The sequence below is a fragment of the Saccopteryx bilineata genome, chromosome 1, assembly GCF_036850765.1.
Source record: "Saccopteryx bilineata isolate mSacBil1 chromosome 1, mSacBil1_pri_phased_curated, whole genome shotgun sequence".
Lineage (NCBI taxonomy): Eukaryota > Metazoa > Chordata > Mammalia > Chiroptera > Emballonuridae > Saccopteryx > Saccopteryx bilineata.
In genome coordinates this window covers 239,083,880-239,101,505 of record NC_089490.1, presented here as the reverse complement: position 1 = coordinate 239,101,505, position 17,626 = coordinate 239,083,880, and the positions used below count along the sequence as shown (strand labels likewise).

The window sequence follows — 17,626 nt, the reverse complement described above, 5'->3', positions numbered from 1 at the left end:
GTCGAATTTTCGCTGTTTGGCAGAATAAATCTTTATAAAACAACTTACTATAGTTAAATCTATCTTTTTATTTATACTTTGGTTGCTCTGCTACCGCCCACCATGAAAGCTGGAACGCCCACTAGTGGGCGGTAGGAACCAGGTTGACCAGCACGGCCTAGGAGCTACAGGACCTTCAGGAAACCAGGAATTAACCTGCTGTCCACTGTGATTCAGATTCAAGGGCTAAACCAACCCGGGCAAAAGAGGAAGAAAGATAGGATTATCTGAACCGTGGAGAGGGAATGACGACATGAATGGGGAGAGGAAGTCTGAGTAGAAATGAAACTTAAAAAAAGAGAAACCAAAAAAAAATTTATATACACTGAACACTGGCAGCATTTATAATTAGAGCTATTCAAAACAGTTAACGTTCACATTGTTTTTTTTCCAAGTTAAATACAAATAAAAGTCAGAGGCCGTTGCTGTGTGGTCCTTTACCATCCAACGCTGGGACCTTTTCCAGAAGGCACTGATTTTATTTTGATGATGTTGTCATTTTTAGTAACTTTTTTTTCATTTGCATTTTGAAGTAACAGAAAATGGAATTGGAAAGCATTTAGAAAAGAGGATGAAAGAGCAGGGACCTAACTATACACATAGTGATTCCAACACTTCCTATTTCACAGTCACTATGAGAAATATGTCCATTTCTCTACCTCATCTGGACAAACCAAATCCCTTGGAATTTTTATAAAAATATTTAACTGAATACTCAATTTATCATTGAGAATTATAATTAATAATAATGACAACATCATATAATAATAATAGTTTCAGTTCATCATACACCTCATATGATCAGACAGAAATGATCAATGCTAATATTCCATTAAAATAGAAACTTTGATTAGAGCATTGTCCCAACATGCCAAGGTTGTGGGTTCGATCCCCAGTCAGGGCACATACAAGAATGCATACATGCAAAAAAAAAGTGAAACAACAAATCAATATTTGTCTTTCTCCCTCTCTCTCCTTTCCACTTTCTCTCTAAAAATTCATTTAAAAATTAAAAAAAAATAGAAACTGAAAATTATTTATACCACTCAAATGAAAGGAAAGTATATTATCCGGTTTAATTTATAGGCAGTAGGAAAAACTCTTTCATTAAAAAAATCCAGAGAGGGAAAGCCTCTCTCTTAATTTTCCAAGGTCAGTATAGATATTAAAGGAGACATGGATAACATATCCTGTCACCAATATGTTCACAGCAAGTTGTAGACATCGAGGAAAGGAACAATATAAACTGTGGCAGTAATAGACGACCACCTCATGGGCCTTCCAGCCTCATTCCTCTCCGGGAATCACGCTCCACCTGACTGATCCTCTGCAGTTCAAGATCGGGCCTCCACTCAGGGGAGTGGATGTGGGAAATATTAGGTAAGTCCTGCTGCTACAATATTAAAGTAAGTTTCCTACTTCTCTCTCCCCCTAACCATTCACAGAAACTACTGATGCTCCCCATCCTCTCAGCGAGCAAAGGACTACTAACCGAGGGCTTAGGACGACTGAACCTGAGCCTGCAGACGCTCCTTCCAGCTCCCCTTCACCTCTGCTCTTCCAAGTTAAGATGTGTGTTTACCGACAGCTGCATCTGTCTGTTCCAGCTGTGCTCATTATTGCAATGACACGATAAAAATTAAATTTTACCAGCTGACTCAACGTAAATGCAGAAAGAAAGGAAGATATCCCTTTGAAAGAAGGCTCCCCCTTTGGGAAAGACTTGCCAATGGTGATGTGTACGTCATGCTGTGATATAAGTATGGACGATGAGACAACTCTAAATGAACAGGGGGAATGATCATCAAAGCCTAAGAAGTATAGCTCTCAGATTGCTTCATGATGATCTATAAACCTGCATGCTGATTTAGAGAAATCGAAGCTGAGGTAGGGTGTGGGCAAGCAAGAATCCATGAAACTCCATTTCTGCAGATCGCTTTGGAGAAAGGAATGTCTTGGCCATAAGTCAAATGCTTAGCTTTTCCTTTCAAATAAAAATTTTAGAGTCGAGCAAATGATGTCTGAGAATTCTCCACTGTTCTGTTGTGGGGCAACACCCCAGGGCAAGCACTGAAGAATATGAAGTGCACGTTTAGACGATTTTAATTCAACGCAAAACCCATCGTGATGACCACAGAACCTTTGTGCTGGTTTAGTCGACACAGTGAAGCCCCCTGGGGCTTGAGTGTACAACACAACCAGAGAGCAAGGCAACACCCCGAAACTGTTCGCTCCTGTCGCCTGAGGTCTAGGGGGGAAGGAGCACACACCTCCCTAGCCCATCTGGGCACAGAGCCAGGAAACCTCCTTCCCAGCAAAAGGTAAATAAAGTCATCCCGAGTAATAATGGAGCCATTCAAAGCAAAGAAGCCCTAAACCTAGAGCTGCAGAGACTAAGGACAAAGAGCGATTCTGGTGACTTGAAAGTTCAGCGAACAGGTCACTATTTCTCGGAGGAGGAGGAAAAACATCTTCCTAGTGTTTTGTAAGCATGCAGCGGCTCAGTGAAGGGTTATTTCATACAGAGGAACTGACGTCGGCAGAGGGGAGAGGTTCTCGGCGCCCTCGCATCGACTCGTTTTCCTGGATTCCAGCCTTGGGCTGTCCTTGGGACCCAGCTGTCCGGCCCAGGCAGGCTACTCGGACCCACTGTTGACAACACAAGCTGAGCTGCCTGTCCCTTTCGGCGAGGATAAACAGGCCTGTCCTTTCCCAGACTCCACACAAGCCGCTTGACTTGGAGCGAGCCGCCATGGCCAGCCAGTCCCAGGGCGTCCACCAGCTCCTTCAGGCAGAGAAAAGAGCCACGGACAAGGTGGAGGAGGCCAAGAAGAGTAAGTCCCCTTTCTGTCTGGCTCAAAGGGACCTGTCACCCAACAGACAAGGAGGGACAGTGGGGTGAGCATACGTCTCAGCAGCAGTCTGACTGGGTTCCAGTCCCAGCCTGGTTTTGATCCTTCCTGTGAGACTGTGGCTAGTGCATTAGAAGTGCCCTGTCCTTGACCCTTCACTGCTGTCGTGGGGGCAAAAGTCTGGCACTCAGATCCCTCTGAAAGGCTCCAGGATGCTCCATGGTCAGGGAAGTTACAGCAGTCTGGGCTTACCCCGTCTCTGCAACTTGCTTGCTGTCCCATGCCTGTGTCACCATCTTGTGAGATGATGATTGAGAAACTCAGCTTCCACATTAAAGTGACAAGCTGGTGACTAAGCCTGGGCAAGGTACTTACTCCACTGCACACTTCTATGCCTGTTTCTGTAAAATTAGGCTAATCCAGCCATGGCTGCTTGGTTCAGCAGTAGAGAGTCGGCCTGGCATATGGAAGTCCCAGGTTCAATTCCCAGCCAGGGCACACAGAAGCACCCATCTGCTTCTCCACCCTTCCCCCTTTCCTTCCTCTCTGTCTCTCTCTTCCCCTCTTGCCACCAAGGCTTCACTGGAGCAAAGTTGGCCCGGGTGCTGAGGATGGCTCCATGGCCTCTGCCTCAGGTGCTAAAATGGCTCTGGTTGCAATGGAACAATGCCCCAGATGGGCAGAGCATTGCCTCCTAGTGGGCATGCCAGATGGATCCTGTCCGGGCATGTGTGGGAGTCTGCCTCTCTGCTTCCCCACTTCTCACTTCATAAAAATACAAAAAAAAAAAAATATATATATATATGCTAATCCAGGGAATGGCTCATCCTCATCCTCTTCTTGGTGACTTCCAATTTGTAATGTTTCAGAACATTCCCAGGGTAGTCTCGTTCTCTAACTTTCTGTCCACTTAGTCATGCATCTGTGATACTTACACACCAAACTTTCTGAATAAACATCAACCACCTTCCTATGTTCTTTGATGGTCACAACAACCTTGTGAATTAGGAATTACTATTATTCCTAGTGCATGTATGTAGCAACTGCGAGACCATCATTTGAGGAAGGTCATCGTTTAAAAAACCAGAAAATATTGTGCCAGGCATCATGCTAAATGCTTATCATCTTTAATTCCTCTTTTTACAAAAGAGGAAAGGGATGCTTAGAGAGAAATTGTGCAAGTTGTCCAAATTGGCAGAGATGGTAAACGCCACAGGCAGGGTCTGGATGGGGTCCGAGGTTCCCAGAAAAGATCATAACAACCTCACTACCCCAAATGTACATCATTTCCATCACAAATAATCTAACATCGTGAACCCTATAGCTCACGCTCAGGTCGCTTGGGCCAATATCCGCATTCTTCCTACACTCCCATTTCATATCATTACCTAATCTCTACTGGTTTTCTCATTTACATCCTCTCATAATTAGATTCAAGGTCCAGTTCAAGATTGAGGCCATGCATTAGACTATGGCTCTTGTCACGCATTGGGTGGGTGTGGTGACAGGACCAGAGGAGGTCCCCATGGAGTTTGTTTCAGTGCTTTGAATGGGATGCAGGAACAGCAGTCCCAATGCCAGATGGGCAGGCAGGAGGGAGGCACCCTTCAATCCACTGGGGTTTGGACTGCCAAAAAAAAACCATTTTCCTTTCTAAAGAGGAATGAACTTCCACTCAGCCATGTGGGCACCAGCAACAAAAGAGAAGAGACAGAGGGGTGGGGTAGAGAGGGGCTCCTAAGACAGGAAAGGAAGGAGAGAGATAATGGAGACAAATCAGACCCACATAGAACTTCCTTTAAGTACAACTAACCACGCAAATGATTGCAAATTGGCAGAGTGCAGAGTGATTTTACAGCAAACAAAGCAGCCGGGGCACCTGCTGGTTGACACAGGGGAGAAAACTCCCTTATTGTTTATGCAAATATCTTTAACCACATTTAAAAACATCCAGAACAGAACAACTTATGTTACCTTTGCTTCCTCGTTATGGAAGTAACAAAGTGACAAAAGATAGAATCGTGAGCATATGTGTTACCAATGAGCACATGTGTACTCGATATGATCCTTGGATTCAGGGGATTTTGACCAATTATTTCTCCTTTTTCAAAGTCCTTTGAGAAGAAAAGTGTTACAAGCCATGTAAATGGTATGGAGGTGAGAACCACTCAAAACAATCTAGCCTCTGATTCCGTATCAGAGATGAAAGCCAACCAACCGTCTTTTCCTTTCTTCAGTATTAGAAAATGCAGACCGAATTATTTGCAACCAAACATTCACTATATCTGCCGGTAACTTAAAGTACTTGGGTGTTTTGTTTTGTTTTGTATTTCCCTTTGTTCATAAACATTTAAGCAAAAGTTCAACCAGTAATGGCAACACCCAGAGCTTGAAAACATTTTGAAAAATGTTTTGACTTTCAACAACTCTGCTCTGCAGTCAGTGTTCTAGAAGGTCAGTCTGTACTCTTGGCTTTAGAAAGCATGGGCTTTGAGGACCACTGTCACCGGACACAAGCTGCTGTCCTACCCAGTTACCAGCAAGTGGAAGTTCATAGTTACAACTTCACTGGCCACATCTATCGTAGAACTTCTTAAGCTCTCTAAGACCAATTGAGCATTATTTTCTGTACCTGGTGATTTGTAGCATCTCTCCTATTCCACTGGCTTTTATTTCATTCATTCACTTAATTTAGTAAGTATTCATGGGGTGCCTATTTCCAAACTGCTTTGATGGACACACTGAGGACAAGACCTAGACTCTTCTTTAAAGAAGTCTGCAGTGAGAGAAATGCATAAATGGGCATGAAAAAAGACAAAGGAAGAAAGAAATGAGAACTTCAGGTAGCCATCATGTATAAACTCATATGTTTCCCTTTATTCTATTTTTCCCCATAAAGAGACTGATTTGAAACCTGATGCCTAAAAGAGCCAAATAGAAACTCAGAATGACAACTTGTGAATCATGATAGCAAACACCATTTAGGTTCTACGATCACCTTCTCTTTCTTAAATCCATTAATTTGACAGCCTCTTAGAAACTTGCACAGGGTCTTCATGGGAGCAGACCCCTGATTGTATATATTTAAAGAAGAAAAAAAAGAGAGGGAGGGAGAGAGAGAGAGAGGGAGAGAGTCAAAACAGAACAATTCACATGTTAATCATTTTAGAAGAATACAAAATTAACGAGGTGGTAGTATGTATATATTATGCTGCAAAAATATTAATACATTCCATTAAGGAGGACTGCCTCAGATCTCTGTGGAGTTACATAATACAGTATGAGTATAAATGTTTTGCCTTAAGGGATATAGGCCTGATGTATCAGAAACTCTCCCAAAGGCTATGAGGTCTTTAGAAATGGAGTAATATCGCTCCTTACAGTCAAGACAGTCACCAGCTGCTGAGAGAGACATTGGGGGGGGGGAGCAGGCAAGAGCAGAGAGCGAACAGTCTTGGAAAGCTGGGATGCAAAATCCCAGGGTACAAGAAGCACTAGCTTTTTTTTTTAATGTTTTATTATATAAACTTAAGTTATTTAGCATCTCTGAGCTTCAATTTTTTCTTTTTGTAAAATGAAAAGGCTAGCCACGATGTTTCAAGGATCAGAAAACTACACCTAAGATAGTAGAGTACAGATTAAATAGCTTTCTTAATATATAAAATATATACTTGTATATTACTATAAGTAATAACAATGGAAGAATGCAATAGGACAATCAAGTTTTATTCTTTTTTTCCCCTCCCTCCCTCCCTCCTTTCCTCCTTTCCTTCCTTCCTCCTTTCCTTCCTTCCTTCCTTCCTTCCTTCCTTCCTTCCTTCCTTCCTTCTTTTTTTTCAACTGCTGTAAGTTCTGAGTCCACTTTTCCTATAATCAGAGTGGACTGCTTCTGGTAAGATGAGTGGAATAGCTCAGATATTTGCTTCTAGGCACCAATTATGGATTAAATTATACACATTTGTTAAGATGTCCACACAGATTTTGATGTGCAGAACAGCCTTACTTTTTGGTTGAATTTAGTTAGAAACACAGTAGGTTGGCACTATCTTAAATGATCTTACTTCAAGTTAACACCTTGGGTCTAAAAAATATTGTGCACTGACAAAAACCTAAAAGTGGGTGTGCTGGTCCAGGACCAGGGACACTTTACCAGGGAACATCAGACCTGCCTCAGAGCTCCAGGTTTGGGGGACCAGTCTGCATCTTTGATGGGAATTAAGTTAGAAATTCAAGGTCCCATGGATGGAAGAAACAAAGCCTGTTGTGTCTCTGAAATGCACAATCCTCTTACTACTAGTTACAACCCGTTAGGAGAGCGGTCTTTACTTCATTTAGACTCATTGAAGAATTGGACCTGTCCATGGCTCTGCACAGACATCATCCTCCAATGCTCGAATGCGTGCGTCTCAACATCACACAAAGGACCTGTGTTTTATCTTCTCCAAACGTGCACTGCAGCCTTTCCCGCAAATAAACAGCCCGTCACTTTGGCAGCTGCGGGAAACGGTGCTTGCGCCTCACTCAGAATTACAAAGTGCATCATGGGCTGTAGATTGGAAGACGTGGGAGACGATGTCAATGTTCATGTCAGGATTAGGAGCAAAGCTGCACCAGCAGGTATAGCATAGAAATTCCCTAAAACACTGGTACAGTCTCCAAATGGTCTCTGAGGCATGGTCTTCCCTGAGGTCATCATTGAATTACCCTTCAGTGCAGAAATAATACTTCAGAAAATATTTCTACTTTCTACTTAGAAAACACATCGGCTATTACACTTATACTGGTTAGTTTGGTGGGTCTCTCAGATGCCAACCATGCATAAAAATTTTTTTTAATCAGTTAATTGCCTATTTGTTCCCAAATATGCAGATAGTCTGAATTATTGAAACAAGCCCCTTGATTTAATACATTTTTCACTGTGCATGTGGATGTTTGGGTTCAGGAAGACATGGCTTTTAATAAACTAATAAAGGAGAAGTTGTTATATTAGAACTTCATGGCCCTGTCTTGCGTGTTTTGCAGGCTTGTAAATACTTCCTCTTTTCTTTACGACCCCCAGACTAATGGGCTGCTCAAAAGTATATGGGACTTTCATTTCTTCGAGTGGGTCATATTAAAATAATAACCACGTTTTCATCTGTGAATACCATTTGGCTATATCCAAACCAGGAGCTACAAAAAACTCCTTATGATATATATATGTCCTTTTTTTTTTTCTTTTAATAAGAAAAGTGCAAGTAACGAAGAAGCAAAGGAAAAACCCAAGAAGCAGATTCATGAAATAAAATAGGTTTGGGTCAGCATCAGAGCTCCAAAAATGATCTCAGGCACCAAAAGAGAGGTTTGTTTTTCTGGTGACTTAGGACTTTTTCCACCAAATGCTTGTAGTAGAAGAGCAAAATACAGCATGCCCCAAACGAGGTTGGTTTTGTCATAATATGAACAACCCTAAGAGAGGGTTGGCTTGCTGTTTGCATTTTTTTCCTGTGCATCAGAACAGAATAAAAACGGTTCTTGAGGACAGGTAGAAACCTCCAAACGGACCCAGAGAACCCTTTGTTTACACAGCAAATCAAGGCTTCCTCTACTCGGAGCACATTGTCGTCAGGTGACGCACGCATTTGGAAACTTGCTCTTTACACGCGCTAGGGTGTCTGGCTTTGCCTCTTACATTCAAATGGTACGGTGTCTCTCAGTTTGTCATTGAGCCTCTGTCTCAGTTTCTTGTGGCTGCCGTTGCAAACTACCACAAACTGGGCAGTTTAAAACAAGAGATACACTATCTCACAAAGGTCGAGGTCAGATGTCCAAACACGAGGTGCCAGCAGGGTTGGTTCCTTCCAGAGACTTGGAGTGGGACTCCGTGCCTCTCTCCCAGCCTCAGCTGATGGCCAGCCATGCTTGGCTTGCAGCCTTTTCTCTGGTATCCAAAATGGACTGTCCATCCCCCATTTTTTTTCCTGGCTGATGAGTCCATTCAGCTTAGCAGCTCCCTACTCAAAGATCTGTCCCCAACTCTGCATATTTGGGTGCATTTATTTATATTTTCTACTTACTCTGTCAACATAAGACTTATTGGGGTGGTGGGGAAGCACAGACTCCCTAGAGCAGGGGTCCCCAAACTACGGCCCGCGGGCCGCATGCGGCCCCCTGAGGCCATTTATCCAGCCCCTGCCACACTTCCGGAAGGGGCACCTCTTTCATTGGTGGTGAGAGGAGCACAGCATTCGCATCCTGTGCTCCTGGAGTATTGTATGTGGCAGCGCCGCAAAGCGCAGCGTCGCTCATGTACAGCACTACTTCCGGTGACGTGGGATGCATGCGTCAGGGCTCCGGAAGTGCGTCATATCACTTGTTATGACTAGCAGTGACAAATATGGAACTGGACATTAACCATCTCATTAGCCAAAAGCAGGTCCATAGTTCCCATTGAAATATTGGTCAGTTTGTTGATTTAAATTTACTTGTTCTTTATTTTAAATATTGTATTTGTTCCCGTTTTGTTTTTTTACTTTAAAATAAGATATGTGCAGTGTGCATAGGGATTTGTTCATAGGTTTTTTTTATAGTCTGTCCCTCCAATGGTCTGAGGGACAGTGAACTGGACCCCTGTATAAAAACTATGAGGACCCCTGCCCTAGAGTTTCAGAAGTTTCCAGAAAGGTGGTGACTTGGATCTGTCACAGGGCAAATAGAACCAATGTTAACGATCCACTGTTTCCATTGCTGGTTTTCCGAGTTTTTGTTGGTTTTTCTTTTTCACGATATCATGTATTTGACAATTTTCTTCTTGGAAGCTGTAGTGGCATATACATATTCCCCAAATACGTGGTATTTCTGCCCAAGCAGAGGCAAGGAGCGGATGATGCGTATTTCTGCATCCTCGGGTCCTGGCCCTGTGCCCACTGCACGGTGGGTGCTCAGTGACTGCTGGGTGGGTGACGGAGGGAGGGAGGAACACTGCCCCTTCCTGCAGGCTCTCCAGCCCTGCTCAGGCAGCAGGTTAGAGTCATGATGCATAAGAGAACAACTGATCGGAACACTGGGCCTAAAGGACCTTGTATGACCTTGTAGGAGCTTGGGGAGACATCCGATTGTGATATTTAAAATCAAATTTCAGCCTGACCAGCTGGTGGCACAGTGGATAGAGTATCAGCTTGGGACACAGAGGACCCAGGTTCAAAACCCCATGGTCACTGGCTTGAGTGTGGGGTCGCTGGCTTGAGCCCAAAGGTCATTGGCTTGAGCAAGGGGTCACTGGCTCGTCTAGAGCCCTCCAGTTAAGGCACATATAAGAAAGCAATCAGTGAGCTACTAAGGTCCTGCAACAAAGAATTGATGCTTCTCATCTCTCTCCCTTCCTATTTGTCCCTGTCTGTCCCTCTCTCTGTCTCTCTCTCTCTCATAAATAAATAATAAACTTGGATCCTGTGTGGTTACTCCTATGTGACACAGAAGGGACAGAGAAAGAAAGATAGGGACCCCTTTTATTTCTTATGTGTCAGAAAGGGCTTTGCTTGTAAAATCTAAAAATCTCTGTAGCAGACCACGTGGCGAGTGTGGTGACGTTAATGTGAATGGATGGGAGGCGTGCATGTTGCCCCCCCTCCCCACATGGCCATCCTGTCTCTCCCACCAGATTTAATCAGGGCAGCATCTGCAGGCCCTCAGAACCTGCCAGTGACTGGTGCCATGGTGGGAACTCCAGACCCTCGGAGCCTGTCGCTGTGGGACAGAAGCATCAGCATGGAGTGCTGGGATAGGGCGTGCAGAGCATTTCTGGTGATTATTATTCTTTCTTTCGATGGGCCTAAGAGTCGGGACTTTGAAACCAAAATTTCTACATATGGTGGAATGAAGATGGCGAGGAAGGAACGATGTTCGATGCAATTTATTTTATAAAATCATTACGGATCCCACAAACCCATTATTACCAAGAAAATGTGACTTCATCGTAAATATATTTTTTGCCCTCATGTGGATGACAGGCAGTGACAAGGAAGTGGGCTGGGATCAAGAAAGAGTTTTCCTAACCGACACATCATCTCTTTCTTCGCTGAAGGAAACAGTGTGTGCTTGGCTGCCATGTGGAACAGCGAGAGCTGTAAAATAAAGGAATCCACAGACACAAAATGGGAATGAGTAAGGAGGGGAGAATGGGGCATTGCTTGTAATGTTCCTTAAGCCCCAAGCATCAGGAGAACACCCACTTTCACCAGACTTTTTATTTAAAGAGAACTCTAAAGAGGATAAGGACAGGTAAATACCTGCTTGGAATGAGGTTTTACTGAGTCTCGTTCAAGGGGAGCCGCCGACGTCTGACTCCGTGAATCTTCAGTCCCTGTATTCCACCGCGATTAGCAAAGCAACACACACCCAGATGCGAGGGGCATTTAAAAACCACTCACACTTAGATGCGACAGAGGTTCTTAAAAGCAAAGGCATACGGGAATGTGCCTCTAGACGACAAACCGAAGTTTATGTGAAGACTTTCTTTCATGCTACTGAATGAGGAAACAGTCATTTGGTTCGAAGTCCACACACTACCTATAACCAACCCTTGACAAAAATGATAAGGAAAAGCATAAGAGACATTATCAAAGAGAAGAAACTGTTAAACGGGCGAAAGAAAGAAGGGATTTAACCAAAATAGACAATAGATGAAGGGGGAGGGAGTAAAGCATTTTAATACCGTTCAGAGTTCCTTTAAAGTTTTAATGATCATAAAGCGTTAGAACCTAACCCCCTGAAGGTGGTGGGCATGGGGGGGGGGGGGCAGGACAGTAATTAATATTAACCTGTAAGCCCCCAAACTTCCTCTGGTTGTCAAAGGAGTCATGTGCTCAGCTAATGATCTGCACGGCACCGCGTCTGTCTGAAACTTTCATCTGCATTTCTCCTGTGCTGGCTAACGGCTTACACCTTCGCCCTTAATAAAAGAAAAGAGAGGTCTAACTAAACTCCTAACCATTAAAAACAACTGGTTTTACAACCACTTTCAAGTCTCCCTCAGAGAAAGCTACTAGAAAAAAAAGAGAGAAAGAAAAAAAAAGATCTACTTTGATGTACTGTGGGGCTTAATCAGACATTCTAGAGTCAAGGAATGGCAAGAAAGAAAAAAAAAATCCCAATAAAATGCTTTTAAAAATCGTAAGTGGGTTTGATAGAGTCTGAGCTGCGTGTCTGTTGGAGCTCAGCCAAGGTAAAACCGGAGCCGGTCGGTGCGGACTGGACGGTTCCTGGCAGGGAAGCAGGACAAGAAAAACTGACCTAACCATGTCTTTCCAAGGACGTGGCTACAGGAATCTGTTCTCTGCTGTCAGTAAGGGGCAGAGAGTATATTTACACACGTTAAGTGTGAAAGGGTGTTGTCATCTGGACATTCTAAAGAGTCCAATGGAAGAAAATAAGTTTTTCAATATCACGTTTTAGTGAAGTTTATATACCATTCTAGAAAAAAAAGAATCAACCAAAAAATAAACCCAGACCTTACCTTGCGTTTGTTTAAAAAATTAAGCTTGACATTTCCTGTTATCTGAAGAAGAAGTAGCCTGCCTTCTAGGCCACTGTTCCTTTTCAGGAAAAGTGAAGAGAATCAAGCAAGCCAAGGACGAGGCCCTGGTGGAGATAGACCAGTACAGGATGCAGAGAGATCTGGAGTTCCGGAGGACACAGTCTAAGGTAAGGACGAAGGGTGGCACGGATTCCCATGCAACCCAGGTCGTAAGATATGCATACAAGCGTAATGCAGAAAACACACTGGGCTGAGCAGATACCGCTCAACCAAGACTGAATGAACGCCAAACTAAATCCTAGATGTTAACTCGTTGACCATTTCTCGTTTTCAGTTTCAAGGCTTTTTGATTTGTCATCCAAAGTGTCAATCAAGAGTTATTATCTCCTATGTAATATATTATATATTAAAATTTCTATTTTCAAAGACACAAAGCAAAGATTGGTCTAGGTATGATTCCAAACAACAAATGATTGACTAACACATTTTAGTAAGAAAAAAAAGAAACACCTCAGAGAACACATTTTTTGACTACAAATGTTTATTAGTAGAACCAGTAAAAAGTGTTCCACGATGTTGTAGAATGAGTTTGTTGGGCCAAATTTCCTTTAGTGAATTCAAGCTCTACAAATGACCAAAGTACATGCTTATTGTTGCAAATTTGTTGCAAAATCTTTTGGTATTTTCTTATGATTTCCTTTTCAGCTGGCTGGGGATCGTTCAAACAAATTTTCTTCCTCAAAATATAAATAAATGCTTTTTCCTACACTAGCATTTTAAAAATACCTGCAGTTTACCATAAAAATAAATAAACACATAAAACAGGGGTCCCCAAACTTTTTACCCAGGGGGCCAGTTCACTGTCCCTCAGACCGTTTGAGGGCCGGACTATAAAAAAACTATGAACAAATCCCTATGCACACTGCACATATCTTATTTTAAAGTAAAAATACAAAATGGAAACAAATTCAATATTTAAAATAAAGAACAAGTAAATTTAAATCAACAAACTGACCAGTATTTCAATGGGAACTATGCTCCTCTCACTGACCACCAATGAAAGAAGTGCCCCTTCCGGAAGTGCGGCAGGGGCCAAATAAATGGCCTCAGAGGGCCACATGCGGCCCGCAGGCCGTAGTTTGGGGACCCCTGGCATAAAATGTTCAGAGCCGGCATCTTACTTTCATGCTGAAACGTACACTAAGATAAATGATTAAATCTCATGTGCCATAACTAAGGTTTATAAAATATTCTCTTTTGGCCTCAGTAAAAAATATAAATAAAGCTCTGTTCAAAACAATGACTTTGCAAGACGGTCTTCAGGCAGTTGGACAATCTCTTCGTGTCCAGCTTTGATTTTTGTGGGAGTAGGTGTGGGCTTGTGTAGGATCAGGTAAATGGGGTTCCAGGGTAGGAACATGTTTTTCCAATGAGCTGTTTTTTCAAAATAAAAATTCTTCCTAGAATTAAGCGGACCACTCAACAAAAATAAATTTTTCTTACCAATATTTATAAGAAGGAATGCTAAGTCCATCCATGCATATACAACCCGCCCCGATGGGCTCTTAGCTGTCTCTCTAACCTGTTGGCTCAGAAAATGGCATACCCTTACCTTTTACCATACACTGAAGACATTTTTAAAAATGATAATGTAAGGAAATTCATGTCTTTATAAGGTCAAGAAAGATTTACAGAAGAAAGCCAACCACTTGAAAAGAAAACAGCCAAAGACTTCTCAGCAAATTGCAACAAAATCTACTTTGCTCATTTGTAACATACTCTATGACCTGGGTCTCTCCTTGTTCTGTTCTAACCCTTCTGTCTTCCTGTTTGTCCTTAAAGACTGGAATGTGACACTACCACAGGGCCTTTGCTCATGCTGTACCTGCTCCCTAGAATCTTCTTCTTCTAGACACATTCCTCTTGCTCTCCACTCTGTTCAGCTGTTAGCCCCTTCTCCCTAATTACCTTACCTAAATTTCTGTCTGTCATTAAAAAAGACACAAAGTCCTCCATCAGAGTCAGGTCGTTTATCGCTACTTGATATAGTACATTTTTACAGTTTTTCCTTATTGCCTATTTTCCCTTCTGGACTCTAAGCACCAAAGTAGCAATTCCTTTGCCTGTTATGTTCTCTGTTCCCCTCAATATTGGAATAGTGTCTTCCCAGAGTAAGTGCACAATGAATATTCCTTGAAAAATGAAAAATTAAGCATTTCTTTGGTGCTTTTGTGTTTCCTCTTGAGTCCTGTCATAACCATGACAGTTAGGACCTGAGGAAACAATCATCCTTAACCCCAATCAGCTGGTTTTATCCTGTGTAGGATATGTAGGATAGAGGTAATCACTTTTTTTCTTTTCAAGTAATAACAAAACTGACCAGTTTTAGAAAATGGTGGGGCGAAATCATGAAATAGAATGACTCCAGAAGAATCTCGTAAGATGTAAAAATCTGGTTCAGGCTAATAACTTGTTCTCTGCCTGGGAGAATAATTAGAACCCCGCATCGCTCTCCTAATTAGAGCTCTAAGCCGGTTTTACAGCTAGTTGATCAAAAGCTCCCATGAAGGTCAGTATGCTAGGCTGCGGCTACCTCCAGCATATTTAATAACCACCAGCACGGGTCTTCCTCCTTGGCCATGACCTCCCTACATCAGACACCTTGCTGCTCTCCTAAATCTCATCATCATTAACCCAGGGCAAGGAGGAGTTCCGAGAGCAGACTTAAGAAGCTACATTTCTGTCTGTTATAGGTGGTGCATCTTGATGTTACTTTTTTTTGGGGGGGGGGTTCCTGTTTAGCTCTTGTTAATGTATGTGTTTGGTTAAGTCTCCCTACTTATCAAAAGAATCATACTATATATTCCAACATAGGTCATGTATCAACAAATATTGTTGCATCTACTTAACCTTGTATTTACCAGTTCTACCCAACATATTTTCTACTGAAGAGGATGTGACACTGACCCCGGTGGGAAAATTCATTCTAGAGTTAATGCCAGAAATGTTAGGTGACTCACGAATCTAAACAAACCTGAAAATGGTTGCCTTGGGCGTATTGGAGATTTTTCTATCTTTAATCTTTCTTTTCGAATTCATGCCATGAATGCCTCTTGTGTCCTTGAAGCAACCACCACACTGAGAATGCAGAACAGCGTGAGGGACCCGACCCTCTGCCTTCCCTCAACCTGGAACATCTGAACAGCCTACAGAGGCACTCAACGGGCGCGGGAAGATTCCCCAAACACCATCAGCCAATACGCTGTCAAGCTACACACATCAGCCCCAACCCTTGCAGTTTTGAAAATTAATATGAAAGTCCTTTCATGACACCCTTGGACCACATGTACCATTTCCTGTTGTCACATCATTAGCAGCTTCTAATTTATATAGTGTCCCCAACATTCAGGCAGCAGGCTTCTGCCAACAAGAGCCACAGGACACAGGTACTAAGTCCTCCCTACTACCTGGAGATCTGCTGATTCTGTGCCGTTTCACAAGTAGGTTCTGAGCATCTGCTATGCACCAAGCAGGGTTTGAGAGCTCTGTGGAGCTTACAGTCATTCATTTAAACTCCGACATGGCTTAAAGCAACACTACCTACATATATAATACAATGTGGACCCAATGGATGACCATTGCAAAGGGCGTATGGTGAGTGCTGTCTAGGTACACGGCAAGGAACTCAGAAGTAATAATTATATTTCATTACGGCATCCCACTCATGTTAGTGGTGGTCTTATCCATTCTCTGAGAAAATTCTGGGGGGGAAAAACACACATAACATGTACACCATAGTGCAATCATAGGGGAACAGGCCAGAACAAATTTAACTTGTGAAACCATCCACGTCTGATAGGACATGCAGCACAGTGAATCCTGTTTTGTTTTGGCAGATGATGGGCTTCCAGGGCGATCTCTTGGAAGAAATAGAAGCACAGACACAGGAGAAGATGAAAGATCTGAGGGAAAACTACCACAAGCACACGGAGAGTCAGCTTGCCCAGATTCTGAACAGGGTCTGTGATGTGAATCCAGAAATCCACATGAACTACAGAACCACCAACTAAAAGTGCGACCTATACTGTTCAATAAAGGGTTCCCGCATGCCCCCTGGCAGCTTGTGGCTTCATGTTTGTATTAAGATGTTTGAAAGGTAAATCTTAAACTCACTAGACATCTACAGATTTCAATGTGGCATAATTCACACATTAGCACTGAATTTAGAAGCAAAAACAAACAAAACATTGTTACCTCCTTCCTGGTGACAGGTATAACCTTGTCAATGAACTTGGGATGAAGCTGAGAAAGCAGAATAAACATATTTTTTGACACTTGACAAAAACATAGACAGCCATGGTGGGTGTGTCTTTTTTTTAATGTGTTCTCCATTTTATTAAGTTAGAAATGTGTCCTTAGTTGCAGTGGTTAAAAGATTGTTGTTTTTTAAGAGGATATAATCATGACTGTCAGGCAGATGGAAAGGGAACAGATGTCAAGGGTTTTATCTAATTCATTAATCAGTGAGAAAACTGGTAAGATGCTACCACTGGTTCAAAGAAGTTTCTATCTACGAACTTCATAGATAGAAAGGGAAATGATGGATAGATGATGATAATAGATGGATGGATGGATGGATGGAAGGAAGGAAGGAAGGAAGGAAGGAAGGAAGGAAGGGAAGAAGGAAGGAGAAAGAGAGAGAGAAAGAAAGGAAGAAAGAAAGAAAGAGAAAAAAAATGGGTTACATAACCATCCTCTCGGCCTAAACTTCAATAACCAGAGATTATCTTCTAAGTATAATTTTTAAAATAACAAAAAATGAGACCAGGGCCAGTTGGCTCAGTGGTAGAGCATCGGCCTGGCGTGTGGAAGCCTCAGGTTCGATTCCCGGCCAGGGCACACAGGAGAAGCGCCCATCTGCTTCTCCACCCCTCCCCCTCTCCTTTCTCTCTGTCTCTCTTTCCCCCTCCCGCAGCCAAGGTTCCATTGGAGCAAAGTTGGCCCAGGTGCTGAGGATGGCTCCATGGTCTCTCTGCTCAGGTGCTAGAATGGCTCCTGCTGCAATGGAGCAAAGCCCCAGATGGGCAGAGCATCGCCCCCTGGTGGGCATGCCGGGTGAATCCCAGTAGGACGCATGCGGGAGCCTGTCTCTCTGCTTCCCCGCTTCTCACTTCAGAAAAATACAAAAAATATATATATATAAAATGAGCTGCTAACATAG

At 42.9% G+C, this 17,626-nt stretch overlaps 1 protein-coding gene across 1 annotated transcript; it reads left to right on the top strand.

Moving 5' to 3' along the window:
- The first annotated feature begins 2,585 nt into the window (after positions 1-2,585).
- On the top strand, positions 2,586-16,737 carry ATP6V1G3 (ATPase H+ transporting V1 subunit G3). The gene is made up of 3 exons (XM_066253530.1): positions 2,586-2,873; positions 12,472-12,572; positions 16,302-16,737. The coding sequence occupies exons 1-3, from the start codon at positions 2,792-2,794 to the stop codon at positions 16,473-16,475; spliced, it is 357 nt and encodes a 118-aa protein (XP_066109627.1). The 5' UTR covers positions 2,586-2,791; the 3' UTR covers positions 16,476-16,737.
- Positions 16,738-17,626: the final 889 nt, after the last annotated feature.